Source organism: Malania oleifera, chromosome 4 (genome assembly GCF_029873635.1).
Source record: "Malania oleifera isolate guangnan ecotype guangnan chromosome 4, ASM2987363v1, whole genome shotgun sequence".
NCBI classification, from domain to species: Eukaryota; Viridiplantae; Streptophyta; class Magnoliopsida; order Santalales; family Ximeniaceae; genus Malania; species Malania oleifera.
In genome coordinates, this window is record NC_080420.1 from 32,316,017 (window position 1) to 32,343,448 (window position 27,432).

General features: G+C 36.3%; 2 protein-coding genes across 4 annotated transcripts; both read right to left on the minus strand.

Annotated features, from left to right (window-relative positions):
- Positions 1-426: 426 nt before the first annotated feature.
- Positions 427-3,651, minus strand: LOC131153136 (peroxidase 11). Its single transcript, XM_058105214.1, has 4 exons — positions 3,128-3,651; positions 2,274-2,465; positions 1,967-2,132; positions 427-1,019 (listed from the first exon to the last, which is right to left on the minus strand). The coding sequence occupies exons 1-4, from the start codon at positions 3,362-3,364 to the stop codon at positions 595-597; spliced, it is 1,020 nt and encodes a 339-aa protein (XP_057961197.1). The 5' UTR covers positions 3,365-3,651; the 3' UTR covers positions 427-594.
- A 1,514-nt stretch (positions 3,652-5,165) lies between these two features.
- Positions 5,166-23,734, minus strand: LOC131153137 (uncharacterized). Of its 3 annotated transcripts, none has more exons than XM_058105217.1 (3): positions 23,597-23,734; positions 23,288-23,453; positions 5,166-6,230 (listed from the first exon to the last, which is right to left on the minus strand). In XM_058105217.1, the coding sequence occupies exon 3, from the start codon at positions 6,192-6,194 to the stop codon at positions 5,388-5,390; it is 807 nt and encodes a 268-aa protein (XP_057961200.1). In that variant the 5' UTR covers positions 6,195-6,230; positions 23,288-23,453; positions 23,597-23,734; the 3' UTR covers positions 5,166-5,387. The 3 variants fall into 3 exon arrangements, with proteins under 3 accessions (XP_057961200.1, XP_057961199.1, XP_057961198.1); XM_058105216.1 differs by having other exon boundaries at positions 23,288-23,484; positions 23,597-23,663; XM_058105215.1 differs by lacking the exon at positions 23,597-23,734 and having other exon boundaries at positions 23,288-23,552.
- Between the last annotated feature and the right edge of the window lie 3,698 nt (positions 23,735-27,432).

The following is a 27,432-nucleotide window of genomic DNA, read 5'->3' on the forward strand; positions in this document are numbered from 1 at the left end:
AATTACTCATGGCAATCATGTCATATGTAGCTGTTGTTAAATCGCATCCTAAGATCGTACACACACACACACACAGCAAATCGAATAGAGAAATTAAAAGAAAAGAAGAACACAAAAATTTACGTGCTCTAGTAGTATGTCTACCTCTACGGAGTCTCCATACAATTTTATATTATATTTTATCCAAATTCATGCAAATATAAAAATTTGAAGTCTGAATCCCATACTGTCAAATGCAAAGTAGAGGCAAGTTCATTGATAATAATGAAAATTTTGCATAGCTTTCACGATATAGGTATAATGTCGAACTATGTAAATAGTTGTATTCTTTTTTGTTTGTGTCTTCCTTTGGATTTGGATTCGCTGCATGTACATGTGTAACCCTATGCCATATTTCACAACATATGTAACATACGAAAATGAGCATTAGCAACTCTTAAAATGTTAATTCATTATCTGGGTATATATATAATGAATTAAAAAGAGAATTCAATTTTCAATGGATGTGTTTGTGTAATTTATTTTGTGATTTTCACTTCTTCGTATACTTTGACAAATTAAGAAATATATGTATAGATTACTGGTTGCAGCTGATCATGTGTTCACAAATCTGCAATTCTTCCTAACTTCCCCATCAGCAAAGCTGTCTGAATTTGTAATGTTTCCCATTTTCACCATGGATTCAGAGAATTGCTGAAAGAAAGCAAGAGCATCTACTGCATACTTCTTCACAAGTTCGCTTGTTTCAATCCCAAAAATGCTTGAGTACATTTCTTGGTCAGAGTTCAGCAATCCTTCCCCGTTGAGCAATATCTGATAGAAGGAGTTGTCAAAGAGGTTGGGTGTGACATAGTCCATCGCTGATACATTATTGTCTCCTCCTTCGATTGCTGGGCAAGTAGATCTCAAGTTGCTGAGATGTGTATCGGCCATTGGATTTTTGTCCGAAGAAGTTTCGAAGTCTCCATATATCCTTTTTCGATAATTTTCGCAGCGTGCCATTCCAATGGTGTGAGCCCCTGCAGATCATCGTGAGCATGTACAATAACAGAACTTGCCAGTGGAGCAAGACTAGCTCACTACTGAACTTCATTAATATGAATCCAGGCTAGTTTCACAACTATTTCACTAATAGAATACGAGTAATAGAGCTCGACTGTGCATTTATTTTGGTGACCTTGGCAAGCTAGGCTAAGTATCCTTATACAGTGTTTGGGAATTTAGAGTTCGGATCTTAAGTTTGTACCAATGTGGATCAGTACAGAACACAAAATCCATACAAATCTAAATTCAATGCCTGAAATTTATGCTCCCAACCCAACCTTTGTCTATTTTTGGTGCAATATAGGTGTGAGATAATAGGATTGGCCAAAGCGGGGCCATTAGTCCATTTACATGGCATAAGGCTGACCAGTCTCCTCCATCTCTCCGTAACCAAGAGAAACAAAAATGACTGAGCTGCTTTTTGTGTGTGTGTGTGTGTGTGTATTTCGTGGTGTTCTTTTCATTTGCCCTGTGTCTAGATAGCCTTTGGATTTAGATTTGTATTAGATTTGGATAAGATGTAATGTAAAATTGTATTGAAATTGGTCCAAATCTACCAAAATCTAAATCCAAAATATGAAACCCATGCTCCCAAGTGCAACATTAGGGTATTTTGATTTTTTGAATGATCAGCATGTCCTTAATAGAAGACAAACCAAACATAGAACTACATAACTATTGTATCATATGCCGCCTATTCTAATCCAAAAGCCCAGTGAATAAATTCACCTCAAAATATTAGAGAAATATTCTTGTTACTACACAAATAATCGTGAGATGCTGAGTTCCATTATCAGGCACAATTATCTTGTTTTTCAGAACCATTTTTTGTGTGCGAAAGTGTTGGCTGATCACTAGAATTTTCAAAAATTCACGCATAAAGGATTCTTGTAAATGTCTTGTCTAATGGAGAGGAGCTTACCTGAAAGAGCTACCATATCTGTGACAGAAAGCCCTTGATAAATAAATTTATAGATGATGGTGAAAAGGTCCTCATTTGCAGTTGGAAGAGTACTGTTTGCAAGCTCATAGCCTGCAGTTTTAGAATCCTTCCTTCCCAGTGGAACCTCCCAATAAGGGCCCCCAACCTGCATGTGAAACACAAAGTCTTTTATGTCCAATAGTCCATTTAAATCAGACAAAATATAGAACATATATATGTGTGTGTGAATATATATGATTTTTTAACACATTTAGATGGTACTTCTTGTTATTATTGTTCATTTTACCAGAAGAACTGCATCTCTTGCAGCTATGGTGAGAATATCTGCACAAGAAACAATTCCAGGACACTCCGATTCAAGTTGGTTCTTGATCCTATCCACCAGTCTGAATCCTTTTAGAGAGTTTCTGTTGGGGGAAGCTTTTTTCTCTCCTTGTAGTGTGATTGTGTCGTCTAGAAGAACTGACCCGTCACACCCCTGCATCCGTTAGATATATGCAGAAAATTATTATTGAAGTTGTCAGTCTGTAAATAAGTGAGAGATTTTGTACATCGAGGAGACATATATATGCACAAAACTTCCCCCATAGGAAAGACTAGTGGTGCATAGAAACGATGCAGGGATTAAAGCCCAAGTGACATGGTATATCGTATTTTGAGTCACAATATATATATATATATATATATGTGTGTGTGTGTGTGTGTGTGTGTGTGTGTGTGTGTATTTGTAGCCAAGAGTTGGAACCCTATTACAATTTTCATTGATGATATAGTGAAAAATTCAGAGGTTCTGTGGATACAAGCAAATCACCAAACAGCAAAAATAGTTGTGTTATTTTTTCTTTCGATTTCCTGCTTGTGTGCGCATAATCCTAGGGTGTATTTCACAACCCTTACAATGCTATGAATTTTTATTCCTTTAGCTGATCAAGCAGCAGCTGTTGCTGCAAATCAATCTGTATGTGCATGAAACTAAAGCCCAATGATGCATTTTCTTTTTTTGAAAAAATTTCAAGAATGAATCAAATGATACCATTTTTGGAACTGCACTAGCTATATAAGCTAATCTAACAAGACCCTTAATGTTTCTGTGTAAACAATGCTGAATTAATTCTAGCTGCAGCAGGGAAAGATGCAGACCTGAACAAAGCAGTCATGGAAGTGTAATCGTAGCATGAAAGCAGCATTTCGCGGATCGGAGAGCACTGCACACTCCATTTGGCTCCTCACAATCTCTAGCACAGTTGGGCAGGAAGATGCATAGTAATCTAACGTCAAAGGAGGGTCAGTAGCATGCATGCTGATTAAAACTGAGGACAAAATTAGAAGCATCATGAAGAGCAGATTGGGGAGATTTGAATGAAGAAACGGTGGCATCTTTGTTATGTTGTGATTTTTTTGCAAGTGGATAGACTCAAAGAGATTGCAGTTGGAAAAGATGGGTGGGACTGAAATATATAAGTAACAAGGATTTAGAATTTTTTGGGCATTGTTTCTTGTTGTGACCTTTTTTTCAGTATTTTATGTGAAGTTATCTCAGGGTCAAGAGAGGATGCAACTACTATGGGTCTGGTTGTTGGGTATTCCCAAACCAAAATTACCAAATGAGGGGGAGAATTTATATACACATATTCCAGACTTCAACTGAATAATATTTCTTGAGATTTGGGCAAGTTACCAAGAGGTCATTGCATTTTACGATTGACAGCTTGTGTTGGCTCATTGTTTTTAAAACAAGTGAACTGATCAGCTGATTAATTCATAGATCGACCCGTTTGTTGATTTTATGTTTGTACCTTTATGCTATTATGATACATATATATATATATATATATATATATATATATATATATATATAAAATTTTGGTATTACCTTAAACTATAACATACAATTGATTTAACATTCTATTTATATTTTGAAATAAAAATAATAATTTATATATAGAAATATTTTTTTTTTTTAAACTATATAATAATCAGTCTGGCTTGTTACCAGTTCAACCGGGATACTCAAACTTAGAAGTTAAACCTGATCTCTGAATTAAATATTTATTCCAATTTTCAAAACAGTAGTACAAACTGGAGCCAGACTAATAAATCAGCTTCGCAGAAGTGTTTTGGATGATAATTTGTTCAACAAGAAGATTATGTATCCGTTATTAAATGTTTTTGTTTCTTCTGACAGTGCCTTTTCTGTTTGATGATCTAACTTGAACGCATTGATCAGTACTCCTTTGCACAGACTAACTTGCCCCATTAAGTTTTTACTTACAATAATGCTTTTTCTTGACCAAAGAATTCGGCGCAGTCTTTAAAATAATAATAATAATAATTAAATAAAAACGATAATTTTATTTCAAAATGTACAAAGAGTAATGGCAGCACCAACAGCTGATCTCACAACCTTCAGCAACTTGTCCATTTGCGGTATTCACAAGGCTAGTCTTTGTTTAGTATCACTCTTTTTTCTTACATCCATGATCATCTTGTGTTTGACAAACTGAAATTCAGACCTGCAGTTGTATCACTCTTTTTTCTTACATCCATGATCATCTTGTGTTTGACAAACTGAAATTCAGACCTGCAGTTTCAAACCCAGCTTCTTGCTGTTTGACGGGCAGTGGCATGAAAAACCAGCCTTTTCCGAGTACTCGACCTGTCAATCCACAAGTTCAACAACAATTTTCTTTAGAAACAAGAATCCATCATCCCTCACCATCCCTTGGATTTTGCTTTCTATTCTACGGATGCAAATAGAATGTAGAAAAAGCACATCAAATGTTTAAAGTGCATCTCAGCAGAAGGCAGCAACAGGCTGCAAAATCTCATTCGAGAAGATTTTCTCTGACTTCACCTGCTGGATCTGCCCACTTCCCTCTGTACTAGGGTTCCGGATGACTGATCGATCATTGCCACAAAACATGGAGTAGGGGTGCTTTGGAAGATTAATCTGGTATCCATGAGCTTACTGCTCTAATAGCACAATCCCTAGCTCTACAAGCACATATCAAGCATCAGGATTTTACATGTTAAATTACTGCTATTGCTCGGTAAATAAGTGTAGTTTGATGACAATCACTGGATAGAACTAAAATTCTACAGCCACCAGAACATAGGTCAAGCAGAATTAAGATCTGCCAGGAAATGTATTCCCTCAAGTAAAGAAGAATAAAATATCTTTTTAAAATGAATCCAGCTGAATGCAGGAAATTTAGAAATACTAGAATGAAAAGACAATCTCTGTTAAGGTCAGTGCAAGTAGCAAAAACAAGCCAAGACATGTCACAGATGCACAGCAGAGTGCAAAGTCTACAAGGTGCATCCATGAATGGCACCAAACAAGAATGATCATATATCAAACAATTTGAAAAAAAGGATCACAATCACAAAACTTTGTTCATCAGGTGTACAACTCAGAATCAAAAGGATGATCCTTAATCCTGTCAAATCTCAAGCATTCATCCTGATCATCATCATTTGAGCCAAACTCCAAGCGAGGTAACACGTCCTTCAGTAGTAATGATTTAACCAGTGATACTGCAGAACCACCATGCTCAGGCCATGAAACGCAAAGAGTGCCTTTGAGCTTCCTCATCTGGCATCGGGCCAACAGAGCTGCAGCCAAGCCATCTATTACACTTCCTGATGAAAAATAGTTTACATTCTTAAGCAGTCTTCCACAGCTATCATTCAACCCTGCTCTTTCCAGTGATGTCTCCAGCTTTAAGGCAAATGCTTCATCTGGGGGCAGTACACCACGGAAATTCCTGCTCTGAACTGAATCCAATATCAGAACCCTCTCAGGAACAATCTGTCCACCAATCAACAACTTCGCAACAGCATGAGATCGCTCTGCAGCAACAGAGCACTGAATGGAGACGATGACCACCAAATCATTGGCAATGTCAAGGGTGTAGATGTTACAGGATTTATCTCTGAGAGAGGGTTCAATGGAGTTGCCAGAGAAAGGGATCTCAGGGAGGATAAGACTTCCAACAAGGATTTTAGAGGAGACATGATGGAAAACATGAAGAGATGGGGAAGATATGGCAATGATGAGGAGTGAAGGGCGTAGAGGTTTGTTAGGGTTAGGGTTAGAGAACAAGAGAAAAGGAGATGGCAAAGAAGGGGGAGGAGGAGTGAAGTTATTCAGATCTTCCTGAAAGAACCTTGACGGCGGAGGAATGTCCGTTAAGACATCTTCCATATTTACCCTTTATCAGTGAGTCCAGTTGTCCACAGCCTGCCAAATTAAGTAGGATATACATAATCAGTGGTCCAAACTATGGGGAAAGTATAGTTTGTGATCTCAATACCCAGCAATTTTGGTAGAATGGTACTGTGCCGTATTCACTCTGTAACAAACCTAAATATGAGAATTTGAAAATTCCTTGAATTGTACGTGTTCATTCAAATTTGAACAATTATGGAATTAGTTTGCATACCCACCACAATGTAGTCATTGTTAATACATGTATAAATCCATAAATTATGCATGAAATTAGTTGGACCACAGTTCTACTTTAGCATGAGAGCTAGATGTCCCTCATGGCAATAACAGCACATTTAACCACCTATACTTTGCCTCAATTCTACTTGAAGCCTCCTTCTTATGACGCAATATCTTTTTTTGTGAAAAGAGTAATTCAAATGATGTCTGAAAAGGAATTAACTCCACAAGATTGGGTTGATAGCATCAAATTCATAAATAAAGGGGCCTTTTAGATAGGGAATGGAAATTTATACCTAAAAGAAGCAAACATAAGTTCAGAAGTTCACAAGCTCAGTAAACACTTGAAAATGTCAAGAATTTCTCTTGTTAATGGTGTTCAAAAGAATACTTTAGATTTGTCCTACTAAAAATCTTTGCAACTTAAACGTATATATTTTTTACTTTCCTAAAAGAAAACCCCTTCGTATAAAAGTATGGAGGTGGAATAGGCAAATCATGGAGGAAGATCACTAGAGTCAAGTATGTTTGCAAGGGGATTAGTGGACTGTTAAACAAGGTAGGGAGACATGGAATAGGGGGGTGGAAGTGGATTTGATAGGGAGAACTCCTAATGTATGGCTTTCAGTGAAGTAAATGAACAGAGGGTGTTCTTTTGTCATGGAAGGTGGTGCAGGCATCGACTTCAGTTTATTTTCCTAATGCTTTCTCACTGGCAAGAGTCAAGGGTGCTTTGATTTGTTCTTGCATAAACAGTTCTGATAGAGGTGTTTGCTTGAATGTGAAGTTCAGAAAGGAGCAAACAAAATTGGGAGCTGGAACATTTCTTGGGCTTTTATGAGTTTCAACATGATAGAGATTGATACTTCAGCAAAGACAGGGTTCGTTGGAGGCTAAATAAAGGTGCAAACTTCATGGTGAATTCTTACTACAAAGGGGATTGTCAAAAAAAATTTAACACACCAAAAAGCCATGAATTGGCACAAACATTCTGAAGATGGTTACATTTTCTTTATAGAACAATAAATCTAATGTTCCAAAGTTTTAATTCAATGATTTCCATTCGACACATATTTTAAGTACAAGTCAAGCATTATCACATTATAATTTTACTTTATCCATTTTTAATCTACTTCACCAACATATTGGTTTTAAGTATACCTTTAAACATACAATATTTTAGAAAATGCTTCCATCACAGTCAACTTCCTGTTTCATGAACCAAAACGTTTCATGTTTTAGGCAACCTTGGTTGGGTCAAATAGACACGGTGTTAGCAAAACTTTCCATGGAAAGTAATCTGAAAACCTACCAGCCCTATTAAAGGCAGTTTCCTGCCCTGGGAGACTCCATGGCAAATGCTAACCTCCAAAAAAGAGGGGTGATTTAAAAGAACGGATGCCATATTTGCAAGGAAGGTGCAAAGTCAGTCCAGCAAACATTGTCAATAGAATAAGTATGGGCAATATACAATGACCTCCCTTGAGGCTGGCAAAAAGGCGTGAACCTCCTTAAGGTTTCAAAAGTCCCAAGGACTTCTCCTAAGGGTTGGCGAAAATACGCAAACCTGCCATGAGGTTCCAAAACTCCCACAGATCTCCCTATACATTTGGTTTTCAGGACACTTATAACCCCTCCCTGGACTTGATTGTAAGTAAGGGGTATGAGTATCCCCCAAAAATAAAAATAAAAAAATCAAAGTCTAGAGAGGTCTGAGAAAATTTTAAACTTCCCAGGAGGGTGTTCTACATCTTTTTACCAAATATATGGGAGCTCTGGGAAATTTTTGAAACATCAAGGAAGGTCTATTTCTTCTTATCGAACCTCAAAAGAGATCACTGTCTTTTGCCAATAAAGATTTGTGGAATGGGGCTTTGAGCACACAGTGCCTACCTTGAGTGATTAAGGATTAAGGTCTGGTTATTCGAGATCTTTGGACTTGGACTGGTGTGAAGGGTTATAAAGGGGAGAAATAGGAGAGCTTTTCAGAGTATCAAATTATCAAATATAGGACTTATAGATAAGTGGCTAAATTTTTTACTCTCTTGGTTTAGTAGAAATAATAATATAGATTTAACGATGTGCTAGATTTTATTCACTTTTTGTCTTGTAAATGAGTTATACCTGGGTTGGTCGCTCCTTGGTACCCTTCAGGTTTTTTTTGTTGGGAAATTTCAAATCATTGGATCATTTCATCAGAGATTTAAAAATCACACGTTAACCACACTTTTGAGAAATATGTATGGGAAATTATCCCACATTGAAAAATTAGGAAAAGGAAAATGCGTTTACAAGTGTATGTCTCTCATACCTAGTAACTCATGGACCTACCCACAGATGGCCCACACTTAGGCCCCACAAGATGCTGCTTGCACCACCACAAGGCACATGTGTGTGCAGTGTTGTATGGGGCGCCAGTGGATTGTGTTACTTTAGTGGAGCACTTAGTATGTTGAACATTCCATTGTGCAAGTGCCAGGGCTGGACTGGGCTTTAGCCTATCTTATTTTAGGCCAGGGTTTTATTAATCTGGTCTAGTAATTTTATAATCTGGATTATCTATTTTAGTATCAATCATCCAGAAACCAAATGCAAGTGTCAATAATTGCATGGAGAATTCAAATTTCAAATTTAAATTTGCAAATATACAACTCTACAGAAAATGACTGTTAATTTTCAAATTCGCAGATACGCAATTATTGTATGAAAAAAGGAATTTTTATTTTCATTTAAACAGCTTCAAATCAGAAAATACAACTTCCTTCTACTCCCTCTGCACTCTCTTTGCATCCATTTTTTCTCTAATTACTCTCTAAAACATTGTATTTCCTCAGAGAATTTCCTTCTTCTAGAAAGGCTTATTATTGAAGTTAGATATTCAATTGTTTTCAGATATGTAATCTGAAACCAATCAATATTGTCGGCTGGGCTCCATTATATCGTGACAATATAATTTGCAATAGAACCTTTGCACACTGTTTGGTGGAGGCAAATCATGTCCTAAGGAAAGCATGATTCTGTGTGCCTTGGAGCATTTCATTTCTGATTTTCAAGCATTTATTTCTCTCTTTTTATTCACCAAATTTAATATTAAAAAAAAAAAAAAAACACTTGTCTGCAATACAAGTTCAAAATTGAGGTTAACTCATTAAACAGGTTTAACAAGAAAAGAACGAAACTACTAATGCCTATTTGTAAAAGTTGCAGATGCAAGATTTATGCCTTATGGGGGCAAACTATATGCCTCACTAAAAGCTTTCAGGTAAGTCCATACAAATGAAATAAAACATTACAATTTACCGAAATAAAAATTAAAGATACAAATAATATATTCATATATATAGTTAACATTAACATTCATAATTAAAAAGATAATCTATGCTTCCTAAGCATAGTTACACGAACACAGACTCTAAAATAAGCACATTAATGGCAAAAAAAGATAGGAATGTGTGTCCATTGTAACAATGAAACCTAGGCATAGTAAACTGTGCTCGAGGTTCTTTCATCACATTAAACTCGTCAACAATAAAAAAAAAATCAAATTTTCAAGAAATTCCCTCTCAATGTAGGTAAGCAATTTGCATAGTAATCAACTTCCAACTTCTTTCTTGACTAAGTCTTCACAATTTTCATAGCTGAAAATACATGCTTATTGTCATGGCCAAAACTAGAAGAATCAACAAAAGGAAAATCAATATCATCAACAAGGGCTATACTATTGCCTCCTAATTTAGGCAGCCGACACTTTACATAGCTCATAAATTGGTTACATCTTTTTCAAATCAGGATTTTGGAGCATATCAAGCTCAAGGTGTTCCAATTGAATCTTCAATCACAATTTTTCATGCTCAGTGAAATCCTTGAGATACGTAGAGTCATAAATTAGGAGGCAATAGTATAGCCCTTGTTGATGATATTGATTTTCCTTTTGTTCATAAATTGGTTACATCTTTTTCAAATCAGGATTTTGGAGCATATCAAGCTCAAGGTGTTCCAATTGAATCTTCAATCACTATTTTTCATGCTCAGTGAAATCCTTGAGATATGTAGAGTCATAAATACACCCATTCTCTCCCCCTCAATTTTTTTTCAAAAAAATAAATACAAAAATTAAAAAACAATAGGGATGCTAGCAGGCCATGCTCCCTCTAGCCACAGCACTGCACCCCACCCCCAAAGCTGGCCGTCTGACCCTCCCTGCAGTCCAACACTGCACTGCACCCCCAAGCATGCTCCCTCACCCTCCCTCCATTTAACCAAAAAACCAAAAAATAAAAACAAAAACAAAAACAAAGAATCTTAACTCATTTTGACCATGAATTAAAAACAGCTTCTATTTGATTATCTCATAATGTCATGAACGGGCCTGCAAATGAGCCAAGCCAAGCTTAGCTTCAATGTGTTCAAGCTCGGCTTGGCAGAAAAACAGGTGGGCTCAGGCTCAGCTCGGATCGAGCTTATGAAAAATAAAATATAAGGCTTGGACTTGACTCGGTTCTAAGCCAAACCAAGAACAAACCGAACCTCTGGCTTTGCTACCTTTAAAATAAAAATCAATACTTATTTTCAAAACTACAAAGGTCCACTACATAGCAGACTCATCCCCAAGGGGGGGAGGGGAGCGAAGGCCCAAGGTTGTCATGTGAACTGATGTAGCTTAATCACTCTTATAGGAAATACAAGAGCTGACCCTTTTGTTGCATTTTCAATGTGGGATGTAGCACTCCCAAAAAATCCTAGACAAACCTTTGTCGTGCATGACCGGCGATGTGTCTGCTGCCATGTCTGTGCTACTGGTAAACTTGGAATAAAGAGAGAGAGAAAAGGAGGGCAATAGCAGTGAAGAGAGGATGGTGGCTCGGCTATGGAGGTTTGCAGGTGAGTTCTCAGCTGTGGAAGCTAGGTCAAATTGGCCATGGCTGGGGGGACAAATGAGGAGAAGAACTGAAGAAGAGGGAAGAAAAATAGAAGGGAAGAAGCAGCAGCCTTGGACAATGTGGCGTGTGGAGTGGGTAAATGCAGAACGAGGAGCACTGAGGAACTGTCTTTGAAGCTCTTCTTTAATGGGCTGATTGCAGCTCATGAGTCATGACCATTTTGTTGCAACTTTCTCCCCTATTTTCAACTCCCAATTCCCATTCCCACATCGGAAGATGGAAGTCTTCCTAGGTCTCCCCTCTTTCTATATAAACCCCCTATTGACCAACAATTATGCTTACTCTTTTGCTGACTTGTAAATTGTAAATGAAGCAACATCTCAATGAATAATTTAAATAAATAAAATATTTTTGAAGTACTGAATTTGAATCGAGCCCATACTGAGCCCAATCAAGTTGCTCACAAGCCGTATCGAGTCGAGCTTGTCTGCGCTCAAGCTCGGCTCGTTTAGCAAACGAACTTGAAAATTGGCCTTGAGAATTGCTCATTTAAAGAATAAACGAGCCTGACGAGCTCTTACCGAGCAGAGCTCCCAAGCCGCTCATGACCAACATGGTTCGTTTGCAGCCCTAGCCATAAACTCCATCATTACCCATTTGATTAGAAGTTTCATCATTGATGATACCTCTTAAGACTAAACAAATTGCATCAAACATATTTATCAAGCTACAAATAGAATCAAGTACAAGCCACTTCGAGTATCTCCAGCTTGCTTTAAGAATTCCAACTTGACTTAGCACCCTTCTAGTCTCAAGCTCATCCATGGAAATCAATTTTGCGATTTCTTCGGATTAAATAATTCTTAGTTGATCATTTCTTTCGGAGGAAAAACCCACAATATTGATAATGTGAGCCAAATTTGAGAAAATTGGGTCAATCAAAATAACTAGTTTCCGTGTGCAACCAATGCTAGTTGGACAATGAGCAAGGCAACGAACATAATATGCAAATGGACACTCACTAGTAAATAACATTTGCAAGCCATTCCACTCTCCACACATATTGCTAGCAACATCATATACTTAACCATGAAAATCTAAATGTTAAGAATATGGTGAGAAAGAATATCATGTACTCTTTTCTCAAGGTTGATATTGTGGTATGCATTTGTCAACACCAGTTTTAGAAGACCCATTTAGTTGCCAACATTTGGTGACTTCAAAAAAAAAATACATTAAGTAAATGAACCAACCTTTGGTTTTTTACTGATCCCTTTTATTTGTAACAGATTCGTCACTTTATTTTGGTTTTTGAACAGGTAAAATAAAGGAAACCTTTCTTAGAAAAAGATCCGGTTTGACAGTACCATTGTGAATAGAGAACGTAGACTTTTAAATCTTTCTACTTTGAAATTTAAAAAGTATAGCACCCTAAAGCACCCATTCTAAGAATGGTTGCAGCACTTACCCTATGTAAGTGTATGAGTGTCCCACTTAAAAATTCAAAAATTTGAGGAAAAGGTTAAAAATCAGCCCAAAAATATGCTTGCAGGATCAGGCAGTCGACCGCCTGTAGAGAGTGGTCAACCGCTTCTTGCTGTTTTCTGTTTTGTTTATTTGCTGAAACTCGAACTTTCTGCCCTCTATTCCATTTGGAAAGGCCTTCATAGAATTCATACAGAGGCATATACCCCATGGGAATTCCATTACTTGGATATCTTATTAAATTCCTCAAACAAAACATGTAAAAACAAAGGAAAAGAGGAAAAAACAAAGAAAACACTTAGGCTTTTTAATTGTGGCCGAATCTACAAAGGTAGATTGCCTACATAGCCTCCATTGGAGGAATCAAGCCACTTGTAGTTCCAAAATATTTTTAAAAACAAGTTTTTAGTAAACAGTTCAGCAATCCTTTGAAAAATCACTTGAAAATACTTGACGACACTTGCAAAACACTTGAAGCCTCGTTGAAAAATCATTTGTTCTTGATTAGAAAACTGACTTTTCAATGAAAACACTGTAGACTAAAGACTAAAATCAAGTTAAAACATAAAGAAAAATCATTTTTTTCCCACCCTCAAGCCACTTCATGGTTGATTGCTTTGAAAAATGATTTTTCATTGTTTAAACTTAAAGAAGTGCGAATTTTTTTGTGGAAGAACCACAAACCCACCTTGAAATCTGTTTTTTAAAGACTTGGAGAACATCCAAAAGCCACATGATGGATGTATCAACTCCAAGAAAGTTTGAAAGCCTTTGCAAAACTTGAAAACTTTGTGAAAACTTGTTTGAATTAACTTTTGAAATCAGAAACTTGGTTTTTTATGGAAACACCTTGAAAACCTTCAACAAAACAGCACTTAGACTCGACTAACTGCACTCTAATGAGTGTGAAGACTCAAAAAAACTAAAAATATCAGGAGAAAACATGAAAAAATGCAAAATTATGCACTCTCGGGATTCAACAGTTGACCACTTGCAAAGGTCGGTCAACTGCCCAGTAGCCCAATGACTACTTTTTCAAATATGTCAGGGGGGCAGTCAATCGCCTGAATGAACAAGTCGACTGCCTACAATCCAAATTCAAACAAAACATGCATTTTTTATTTTTTATTTTTAAACATCCTCTTTCTCATGTAATTAAAGTAAAAACATCCTACGTCCACTAACACGCAATTATTAACATGAAATAATTAAAAAAAAAAAAAAAACTTGACACATCTAACATGAACAATCATAAAGCATCAATACACCTCACATACAAAAACTCATTAAAACTAATGAAAACTAATAAAGAGAAGGGTTAGACACTGACCTTGATGAAGAAAGTACTTCTGTAGATCAAGTGGAGGACCCTCTCTTTTGAATTCACACTCCAAATGCCCCCAAAACAAATGATGAGATGTAATCGTCTCTCTCTCTTTCTTTCAATCAAACTCCTAATTTGATCCCACTAAAACTCTTAGAAAACCTATCCTTGTCCCCACTTGGACATGCCATTTTCTCTTCCCTAGATGGTCCTTTTATAAACCTCCAATAGAATGGAGGGAAAGACCCGCTTGAATTTAAATTTTGAAAATTCAAATTCAAATTCAAAATTAACTACCATTAACTACCAACTAATAACTACCAATGTCGTTGCTTGACATGTGGCATCATTAGAACACATGGCATGCCCAAATTCCTCAGTCGATCACAAGAAGACAACACAAAATTTCAAATTTTGCTGGAGCCAGTCGACCGTCTAAATGAGCTGATCAACCACCTATTGGAGCCGCCAAATAATAATGGGGGAAACAGAGGCCGGTCAACCACCTCATGCTGTTTTCCTTCCTCTTTACATTTTGCCTTAATTTTTCATATGTTCAGCTTTGTCTTTGTCTTATTGGGTAAAAACTAGCAATCAACTAGATCAATGAAATGCTCTTGCATGATCTCTTATATACAAACCGCAAAACTATGGCCATCTGCACCCTTTTAGATTCATACCAAGCTTCCTCAAATATAATGAAAAGTTATTCAATACCAATTTAATCATGAATGAACATTCTAATCTATACTACTTATAAAAAAACAAATAAAATATGTGTGTTTTCCAACTGGGGTGCTTCCTTAAATATTTTTTTTTATTAAACTTAAAGTTTTAAAAATTAACCCACTTATGTTTTCACGAAGTGGTACCTTGGTTTGCATGAATATTTTTTAAAATAGTAAATAAGGACAAAACGTTTTGTTCATGCTTTTTAGTTTTTACAGTACTCAACCAAAAAGATGCCTTGTATTGCAACTACATTTTTTCCTCTCTCCCAGTCGGTCTCTCCTGGCTTAAACTAAAAACATCTCTTCAAAAACTTTGGCCTGTTCTGAGTTTTCTTTCATTGTAAACAGAAAGGTTGATATTTCCTCTCTCCCTCTCTCCCTCTCACACTTGCATATTCTGCATCCGCAACTCCAATAAAGAGTTTTTCTTGACCAATTCCACACAAATTACTTAATTCATTTGGATTGGGTTTCACCCTGTAAATTAATTCTCAATTTCTGTTTACCTTTCTGATATTCAATTTTCTTTTGCATCTTCACAGGAAAAATAATCTACATCAAAGATTTAGCCACAGAGATTTGGGGCATCGTGATTGTGCAAGTGATGAGAGGGATTTGAACTTGCTTCAACAGCAATAACACTGACGATGATTCATGAAGACAAGATTGCACAGTTATTTAAAGGTTGCAACAAGTAAGTCTGACATCAATCTCCAATAACCCAATTTATAAAAAGTAGAGCTATTAACTTCAATTCTCTCGGTGTATTTCCAATAATGGAATTGGTTTCACAGAAAATTAAAAGGGCATAAAACATAGTAATGATTACAACAAATAATAGCATAATCGATTTCCATCCTAATATTTTATGTCAGAGATAATAGGGCTGCTATCTTTTCTGGCGGCCAATGTGCCATATATATATATATATATACATCTTAATACTAACTAAACAATAAAAAGGGGATGATTAAATTCACAAGACTGTTTGCACCTAATAAGATACAAAACTGACATTTTTCCAGATGGCCATTCCTTAACCATGATCAACAAAGTGCAAACAGAGAAGCCCCATATGATATTCTGACATGCAAACAAAATGTCAGACTCATCGTTCACATACACTCATTCTTCTTCAAAAAACATGATCAGAATCTCCTTTTCAACACAAGATGAGATATCATGAGCATTTCTAGCCCAATGGAGATTATTTCTTCATTGTAGAAAGCCAACAAGTTTATTGATCAAAAAATAAAGAAAGCTAACAATTTCGACAATCCAATTACATTACCTCAAGTTTTTGAATTTTCAATTTCATCATGACCTTTAAAAGCACGAGCTTGAAATATGAGCTCTTTAACATTGTGAGTTGTGTTAAGTCACAATCAATTCCTTGCAACTTCTTACGAATTACATTTTTCAACCAACTTCTCAATGTGCTGAGGGGAATTTATAAGACCTACACAGCACTTCACAGCAATCTTATGTGTTGATTTGGGTTTTTTTTTCCACATGGCACAAGAAAGCACAACTTTCCCCATCATTTACTTTTTACCAAGATTGTACCTATCTCTAACAAATTAAAAGGATCCAGCATGCCAGTTCAGCTTGTTGAAAAGATAAGAAAGGAGACAAAATGCACAATTATTTGTTGAAGAATATTCAAACCAAGCTGCAAATAGTTTATACCAAGAAGAAAAAAATTGAGATCCCTCTTATCCACATAATCTATGGAAACTAGTGTAGGTTTATATGGTCTGGCTCATATATATGCTCATCAGATTTCATCATGTTAATTAACCAGATACTTCCAAGATCACACTCCAAAGAGGATGGATCAACCTCTTTAATTCTAAGAGCTTTAGGAGATGATTTTCCAAAAAGGACCTTTTGTAGTTGGGGTAAAAGCTCCAATAGAAGATTTATTAACTTCCATTTGCTCAAGCTCTCTTTTCTTAAAAAATGAATCAATTGTTTTATTGATTATAATTATTTTGAACCTGTTAATGGTTATTTAGTCATTTAGCATTATTATTAATTGTTAGAGTTTGGTTCGTAATAAGTGTAAGTTAGTAAGGGTATTATGGTCATTCCAATTGTACTTGACATATATTACAAATAGAGGGAGAGACCTATCGTTGAGTTTAGGTCTTCCATTTTACCCAATTATTCAACATGGTCTCAGAGCATGATTCTGAAATCTACATCCTTAAGTGTTACCACCACCATCAAAAGCCTAAAACCCAAAATCTGCTGCACATCTATCAGCATAGAAGATTTTTCAGTGATATTATAACCGTATAAAACAGCCAGCAGCAACAGGAAGTCAGACCAGTGGCTGGAATTTTCTGGCGACACAGCCAGTTCGAGAACATCAAATCCACTATAGACTTGTCAAAACCAACACCATAATGACCCATAGGCACTGCCAATCTGCCCCCCAATGAAATCCCACCTCCAGGCAGTGTCCCACGCACCCTCACGTACCGGAAGAAGGCTGCCAGGGCCAACCCCACGCGCCAGCGCATGAAGCCACTTTCAGGCATGGTTTTGACCAGAAATGATCCAGCAGTGATCCAATCCCTCTATTAAGATTTTATTCAAGTTTTTCGTGATGTTTTTTGCCCAAAGATCTCACCTCTTTTAATTGCTCATGTCCCGGACCCAAGGAATGGTTGTTTGATGCTTTGTGAAGCAGTTTATCAATGGTTATTGAGTTTATTGGGTATGAAACAGTGGGATTTGCTGTGTTTTTTGATTTAATGTTCTAATTCCTTCCATTTATCAAAATATAAAGATGTGTTTTGCTCAAAGATCCAATCTTTGTTGTGACAATGCACTCGTGGTAATTTGTTAGTCGTTGTTCGGTGTATCTAACAATCATTGGTGACTCTCTTGGGGCAGTGGCAATGCTCACAAGTTGTTTTTTGTGAGTCTGTAGCTGTATTATATAAATTAGTTGGTGATTTCTCCATGGTAATTTCAGTGGTTAACTTCTCCAATTGTTCCAGTGCTGTGACTTGCTTTCTTCAGGTTGTGTCTAGGTTTCTTGGTGCTGTGGCGGTCTTGTACTGATTTATTTGTGACTTGTTCATGGTTGGTCACCTTGTTCATGGTTGTTCCGACTGTTCCAGCAATTAATCTGATGGTCATTGGTCTGAGTTTGTGAATGTTGGGATGGAGTTTGCAAATCCCAAAAGTATGGTTCCTTTGTTAATCACTTGTTTGAGTGAACTGCGTACAGTGACTATATCGGAGGAGTATTGAAGGTATCTACAGTATCAATCGTCTCAACAAGCATCTTATCACATTACATCTTTTGCCCAGAAAGGTAATCCTACAGTTTGTATGTCATCAAGTATCCTTCCAACTAGTCCTTGGGTTATCGATTCTGCTGCCACTGACCATATAACAAGTGCAAACAACTTCTTTTTATATCTCTAGTATCCTAAAAATCTACCTCAAGTTACCCTTGCTGATGGGTCCACTATTGCTGTTAAGGGGATAGGAACAGTAAATCCTACTCCTTCCATCTCTCTTTCTTCTGGTTTATACATTCCTAAATCTCCTTTCAATCTCATGTCAGTTAGTAAGCTTACAAAGCCACTAAATTGTTTTATCACATTCTTTCTTAATTCTGTGGTTATTCAGGATCTAAAGACAAAAAAGACAATTGGCACAGGACATGAGGCTCGTGGACTTTACTACTTTGAGTCGCCTTCTCCACCCATTGCCTGCACAATCACAGCTACACCACTTCAAATCCATTTTTTCTTTGGTCATCAGTCCTTGGACAAGTTGAAACAGCTAGTTCCTACATTGAGTTCTATCTCTAATCTCGAATGTGAGTCTTGTCAATTAAGCAAGCATCATCGTGTTCCCTTTGCTTCCCGGGTCGACAAACGAGTGGTTCGTCCTTTCATGCTAGTTCATTCCGATATTTGGGGTCCTAGTCATGTCACATCAAAGTTGGGGTTTTGGTACTTTGTTACATTTGTTGATGACTACTCTAAGATGACTTGGTTATATTTAATGAAAGATCATTCCAAGTTGTTTGATATCTTTTGTGCCTTCTATTCCCAAATAAGGACTCAATTTGATATGCCAGTCAAGAAACTTCATATTGATATGCCAGTCAGGATACTTCATAATGCTAAGGAGTACTTCAGTACTCAATTCAATATTTATATGACTAGCTCTAGGATGACTTGGTTATATTTAATGAAAGATCGTTCCAAGTTGTTTGATATCTTTTGTGCCTTCTATTCCCAAATAAGGACTCAATTTGATATGCCAATCAGGATACTTCATATTGATATGCCAGTCAGGATACTTCATAATGCTAAGGAGTACTTCAGTACTTATATGACTAGCTCTGGTATGATCCATCAGTCCTCTTGTGCCCACACTCCACAACAAAATGGGGTTGAGAGCGGAAAAATAGACATATTCTTTAAGTCACTCATACTCCATTGTATCAAATGAATGTCCTCAAATTTTTGTGAAGTGCTGTTGTGCTCACAACTTGCTCCCTCATCCATAAAATGTCATCCTCTATCCTTGGCAGTAAAGTCCCATATTCAATCATCTTCCCTAAGGCTCCTCCATTCTCCCTTCCTCCTCATATATTCATTTGTGTGTCCTTTGCCCATCAGTTAACTCCACAAATGGATAAGTTGGATCCTCGCGCTATCAAATGTATCTTTTTGGGCTAATCCTACACTCAAAAAGGATATTGATGTTATAGACCTACTTTACATCGATTTTTTCTCTCTGCTAATGTCACCTTCTTTGAGTCTACACCATATTACTCTGATTCCTTGAGTTCTGTTGAACTTAATGAGTCTCTTCCTTTGCCTTGCCTTCCAAATCCAAACCTAGTATCTGTGCCCAATCCTCCTACATATTCATCCATTTTGAGTCCTCGTCGCTTAGATCATCCCAATTTGCAAGTATACACACGGAGACTCAAGAGGGAAGTGCCTCCTCCAGCTTTTACTATTGTACCTCTAGTTCCCTCATCAGATGATCTTATTTCCCATTATATTCATCCTCCTATAGTTGTTCGAAAAGGTAAATGCACATGTACCCAGCATACGATCTCTAATTTTGTTTGTTATGATTTCTTGTCACCCTCATATTACTATTTTGTTAGTACTCTGTCTTTCATTGCTCTTCCAAAATCTATATCTAAATCTCTATCCCATTTTGGATGGAGGACTGCAATGGTTGAAGAGATGCGTGCACTACATGATAATGATACTTGGGATTTTGCACCTCTTCCTCCTAATAAGTCTGTTATTGGTTGTCGCTGTGTGTACACTGTGAAAGTCAATCTTGATAGTTCTATGGCTTGTTTGAAGGCCCGCCTTGTTGCTAAGGGGTATACTTAGGTCTATGGTTTGGATTATTCAGACACATTCTCTCTGGTCGCTAAACTTGCCTCGGTACATTTGTTGATTTCTTTAGCCACCACTAGTCATTGGCCTCTGCATCAATAAGACGTGAAGAATACTTTCGTACATGGTGATCACTTTTTTTTTTCTTATCATACTCCATCTGGCAGGATTTTTCTTATTGGGTATGCGGATGACATTGTGACCACTGGTGATGATGATTGAGGCATCCAATACCTAAATCTTTTCCTATAGAGTAAGTTTCAGATCAAGGACTTAGGATCATTGAAGTACTTCTTGGGTATAGAAATATCAAGATCTCGCATGGGAACTGTGTTGTCACAAAGAAAGTATGTTCTTGATCTTTTATATGAGACAGGGTTGTTAGGATCCAAACTTGTTGAGACACCCATGGATCCCAATAATAAGTTAAGTGTCAGATATAAGTGATTTGTTGCCTAACCCAAGTCGGTACAGGAGACTTGTTGGAAAGTTGAATTATCTCACAATCACCAGACCAAATAGATCCTTCGCAACAAGTGTTGTGAGTCAACTTCTCGATTCCTCAAGGAGAAGTCACTGGGATGCAGCAATTTACATTTTGAGATATCTCAAAGGTGCACCAAGAAGAGGTCTCTTATATCAGGATCTGGGTCACACTCATAGTTAGGGATATACAGACGCAAATTAGGCTGACATTGTGACCACTGGTGATGATGATCGAGGCATCCAATACCTAAATCTTTTCCTACAGAGTAAGTTTCAGACCAAGGACTTGGGATCATTGAAGTACTTCTTGGGTATAGAAATATCAAGATATCGTATGGGAACTGTGTTGTCACAAAGAAAGTATGTTCTTGATCTTTTATATGAGACAGGGTTGTTAGGATCCAAACTTGTTGAGACACCCATGGATCCCAATAATAAGTTAAGTGTCAGATATAAGTGATTTGTTGCCAAATTCAAGTCGGTACAGGAGACTTGTTGGAAAGTTGAATTATCTCACAATCACCCAACCAAATAGATCCTTCGCAATAAGTGTTGTGAGTCAGTTTCTCGATTCCCCGAGAACAAGTCACTGGGATGTTGCAATTTACATTTTTGAGATATCTCAAAGGTGCACCAAGAAGAGGTCTCTTATATCAAGATTTGGGTCACACTCATAGTTAGGGATATACAGATGCAAATTGGGCTGACATTGTGACCACTGGTGATGATGATCGAGGCATCCAATACCTAAATCTTTTCCTACAAAGTAAGTTTCAGACCAAGGACTTGGGATCATTGAAGTACTTTTTGGGTATAGAAATATCAAGATCTCGTATGGGAACTGTGTTGTCACAAAGAAAGTATGTTCTTGATCTTTTATATGAGACGGGGTTGTTAGGATCCAAACCTGTTGAGACACCTATAGATCCCAATAATGAGTTAAGTGTCAGATATAAGTGATTTGTTGCCTAACCCAGGTCGGTACAGGATACTTGTTGGAAAGTTGAATTATCTCACAATCACCCGACCAAATAGATCCTTCACAACAAGTGTTGTGAGTCAATTTCTCGATTCCCCGAGAACAAGTCACTGGGATGCAGCAATTTACATTTTGAGATATCTCAAAGGTGCACCAAGAAGAGGTCTCTTATATTAGGATCTGGGTCACACTCATAGTTAGGGATATACAGATGCAAATTGGGCTAGGCATCCACGACCAAGTATTGTATCTTTGTCAGTGGTAATTTGGTATCTTGGAAAAGTAAGAAACAAACTGTGGTGGTCAGGTTAAGTGTTGAGTCATAATACAGGGCTATGGTGCACACTACATGTGAACTAGTTTAGCTGAAGAACATGTTGAAAGAACTAGGTTTTCCACATTCTCAGCCTATGGAGTTTATGTGTGATAATCGAATAGCCTCGAACCCTGTCTTCAATGAGCAGACAAAGCACATTGAAGTTGATTGCCATTTTATTTGACAGAAACTTGTATAGAAGCTCATTACAACCACTCATGTGAAGTTCGAGTTTCAGCTCGCTGATTTGTTCACTAAAGCCTTGGGAGGTGCTCGTGTGAAATTCATTTGTGACAAGCTAGAAGCATATGATATATATGCTTCAGCTTAAGGGGGAGTGTTAATGGTTATTTAGTCATTTAGCATTATTATTAATTGTCAGAGTTTGGTTCGTAATAAGTGTAAGTTAGTAAGGGTATTATGGTCATTCCCATTGTACATATATTATAAATAAAGTGGGAGACCTATCGTTGAGTTTAAGTCTTCCATTTTGCCAATTATTCAATTGAACCCAAATAATTCTAATCAAAAGCCTGAAAAATTTAACTTGTGTCAATTAAATAAATATGCTAGACACAAAGAGGACAAGTCACTAAATAACAATAAACCATTAAAAGAATATCATTGTTAACAACAATTTTTTAGAGAAGCCCAAGAAAAACCTAAATACCCCAAATAGATGACACCCAAAGAAAATACAAAATATCGTAAAATAAATCAGGCAAATCAAAAATAAAATTTCTCTGAATTTTCTTTCTTGAGATCTGCTTGTAACTGAATTTCAAGTTAACAAAACTGCATTTAGATTCATTTAGAAAGTCTAATATCAAGATATAATTTTAAATGCTCTAATTCTCTTATGTTACATGATTAATCTTCTTCAACAGCCATCATAAATTGGGAATAGTGAAGGAATGAATCATGATAATGGTTCCAATAGGTGAAGAGTCTGCCGATACCAGATAGGAAGTTAATTAGGTGATGAAAAACACAAATTTAGGTCATGAATTATAAAATTAGTAAAATTTTACATAAAAGGTATTCAAATTTACAATCTTACATCTATATTTCCAAATAATATTATAGTATTCTTGATCTCCCACAACTATTAAATAAAATCAATTGTAGTGGGGCAATAATATATTTTTAAAAAGGAAAAAAAAAAAAACTAGACTTTGATTTAAGGAAAACTGGGAAAAGAACATACCAACAAGACGAGAGAGAGAGAGAGAGAGAGAGTGATGACGTACCAGAGACTCAGTCACACAGAACACGCAGGTCCTTCACAGCGTTGTGATCTCCTTGCTCCCTCAGGCCGCAGATTAGCAGATGCAGATTGAGGAATAATGTAAGACCTGTCCACTCACTTCTGGTCCAGAGAGAGAGAGAGAGACGCAGACGCTGCAGTGCTGCTCTCTGCTGTGCAGCACATCAAGAAGAAGCCAAACTGTTTGTTAAATGTAGCGTACATAAATAGGACTTGGGTGGAATTCTAAAAAAGGGTCAAAATGAACGAAGATAAAATATCCAGCAGAGAATTTGCATATTGGTGATCTCACCTTCCAAACTTGGGAGTGGATGGAAGAATATAGGATGGGAGATCGGATATCTTCCATTATGCAATCCAGAGTTAATAAGTAGAGAAATGTGTAAAAATTAAGGTCCTATTTGGAACTTGGAAAACATTAGGGAAATGTAAACAAAATATCAAGGAATCCACCTTTTATTTTTGGTTATCCAGGAAACTGAAAAAAAAAAAAAAAAGTACACCAAATCAATGAACAAAAATCTAATCTTGCACATCATTAACTTTTTATTTTTCTTAATATTTAATGTTCATTTTTAATAGTATTTGATATATAGATAGAAAATACAATGAAAAAAGAATTTGGTTCTTATTTTCCTTTCCTTTTTCTTTCTCCAAACAAAACCTATAACTATGCATGCAAATTGTGCTTAACACCCACTTCCAAGCTATGAGAAAATTATAGAATCCTCACAGTAAAGTAATGAACAAAATTAAAACAAAAAACAAAAACAAAAAGACAATCTATGAGAAAATATTGTAATTAAAAAAATCACATCAATTTCAAAGGGAGGAATTGGCAATAAGGTTCTTGATATAATGTCATATAATATAAACGTATGCACACATATTGTTGCATGTATGTGTTGGAACTTGGAAGCCAATTACATAATTTAGAGAGATCAAACTAAAAAAGTTACCATTGAAAATTTCTCAATAGATTTCAAAAAATATAAAATAAAATGAGGAAAAATCCATTTTTATAATTTTTTGTGAAATTATGCCCTAATTATGGGTGCACACACACAACAAATACAAAAATTAGAGAAAACCAAAAGGAAGAAAAAGAATTCAAATTTACGTGGTTCGGCAATGTGCCTACGTCCATCAAGTCCCTACGCAATTTACAGTATCAAATGAGAAACTACCTTGGTGTTTTAACCCTCGGCTACAATGTGTATATATAGTTCCATATGAAAAATCTCAAAATACCCTCATATGATACACTCTGACTCAAACGTATTGTACTATATCCCCCCATTTGTAACAGCCTCCAAGTGCATACCCTTTGAATATAAGTCACAACCATGGTTTTAAATGGCTGCGACCGTTACGTAACGTATATTCACAACCATGGTTTTAAATGGCTGCGACCGTTACGTAACGCCGTTACGTAACGGTTTTTTGGGTTACCAATACCGTTACACATCCCGAAATCGCTGGGAAGAAAAATCACGGTTGTAGCAGCTGTTACGGGCTGCGACCGTTACGTAAAGGCCACTACGGCTGTTACGTAACCGCTACAAGACTGTTACACTAAAAAAATTATTTTATTTTTTACTCTTTCTTCTCACTTTTTCCCTTTGTTTCATAAATCATATACCATGTGGTGAGAGGGGAAAAAGATTATATTGAGGATGACAATGATATAAAATTTACTATTTCTTTAAATAATCATAAGAGATGCATTAATTAACAATTCAAAAATACTAAGTTGTTAGAAAAATATTTTATTTTGATAATATTAGTAATGTGATATTTATGTTATATATTTTTCAACTTCAGCCTTCTTTCTTTTCTAACTATTTTATATTTGTATTATTCGTATGTCTTATATGTCTAGTAGATTAATGGAGTGTATAATGTATTTTGTTTTATTAATTAATTTAGCACACATAAGAATTTATCACACATAAGAACAATGAGAAGTAATATGCACACACACATAATTTTTCTATCAATGGTGGTTTAAAACAAATGTAAACTTGTTGCCCTTATCAAATAACTTAGTTACAAAAACTAAAGGATCCAAAATACGCTAAAACTCTTTCTAAGGCAGGCTAAAAGCATGCAAGTATGCTAATATGCACAAGGTTGTGCGTGCTTCAAAAAAATTCACGGCCGTTACACCCGTTACTATTACATTACACTACCCGCTACCGCGATTTAAAACCATAGTCACAACTCAACAATAATAATAATAATAAGATGTTTCCATCAAAGCATGAATGCATACTGCTTTTGCCACCAACTTCTACATTATATATAGAGACAATCAAAGTCAAAAACAATAACATTATTGTTCAAAAAGCAATTTCTTGTAATCATAATGACCATAATCAAAGCACATGCAAGGAATACTAATTTACATTGGAAACAATTCCTCAGTTGAAAACACATTGATAAGCAAAATGCAATAATATAAATTGAATGGAATTTCTCCAATAGCCAAGCCCTCATACAAGAATCTTAATACTGAAGTCTTTATATGACTACGATATAAGGTGTTGGAGAAGTTACAGATTGGAGTAATACTTATTATGTCTTGGCTAAGACTTGTGGAGAATTTTTGTCAAGGAAATGGGAAGTTATCCTATGAAATACTTACAAAGAAGGAGATAGCGTAGCCAAGTGGATTGTCCAACTATGCTCTTGCGCATAGAATATGAACACATGCTTCTTCTACCCAGCTTTTAGGCTTGATTGGAGGAATTTCTTCTTCGGATCTTATAAAAATACCCAATTCACCCCCCCCCCCTATTGGGATTACACTTTAATCAATAGGTTCCTCTTCCTAGGCAAGGGAATATTTGTTTGATTTTTTTTTCTTTTTTTTGGGGGGGGGGGGGGGGGGGATGGGATATGTTGTTCATTACCCTCCATTCAACCAAAGAACCAAAGAACTAATTAGCTTCTTGATATCAAGAATATACACATTCAATTACCATTGCATTTTTTAGGTGACTAAGGTTCATTATGCAGGAACCAGTATATAGAAAATAGTTCATGCAACAGAAAGACTATTTCATGCAAATGATTTTTAATCATAGAAGTGGACATTATAAATGAAAAATAAAAAATAAAAATTGGAATCATCAACAAGTTGGCTTGGGAATTTCAATATCTTGATCTTAGGATCACTCTAGGCATCCATAAAAAGCTAGAAAAATTTTCTTTTGCTATGTAATAACACCCAATTCGTATAATTAATATTACTACAATTAATTAAATATGTTTCAAAAGATTTTTAGACAATAGTCAAAGCTTACTTGCAACTCTGCCTATGATGCACTTAATGTCCTAATTTTTTTCACACACAGCCGATCCCAAGCCCGGGTTAAGGAGGAGGGTTGCGTTAGGTAGCTGACAGCCAACGTAAAATTTGTTAGATCACTATGATATGAATCCTTACAAAATATTTGCTGGGACGTCCCCTACGAGCGACGCATTGCACTTGAACCACCCGGGTGTAGTGAAAAGTGGGCGAGGGTGGGCTAGGTCATCGCCCTGAAGCAATGTGCCGTGTCGGCGCCCGGGTACGGTGTCAAATATGCGAGGGTTCCTGCATCATTCTGAACGTGGGCAAGTAAAGACATTAATTCAGGAAACTAGGATTAGATTAGCAACTTAGAATATTGGGACACTTACAAAAGCATGGAAATTATGGATACAATGATTAGAAGAAGAATTAATATAATTTGCCTTCAAGAAACTAAGTGGGTGGGGGAGAAAACTAAAGAAATCAATAAATCAGGATTTAAACTTTGGTACACTGGAAAAAAAAAACATAAGAATGGAGTAGGCATTATTATAGACAAAAACTTAAAAAATAGCGTTGTGGATGTAACTAGAGTAAGGGATAGAATTATAAAAATCAAGATGGTATTAGGACAAGAGATAATAAATATCATTAGTACTTATGCTCCTCAAGTTGACTTAGCAGAAAATCTTAAGAGACAATTTTGGGAAGATATGGATAGTATTATACAAGGCATACCAGGGACTGAGAAAATATTTATAGGAGGAGATCTGAATGGACACGTTGGAAGAGATAATAAAAATTATGAGATGATACATAGAGGATATGAA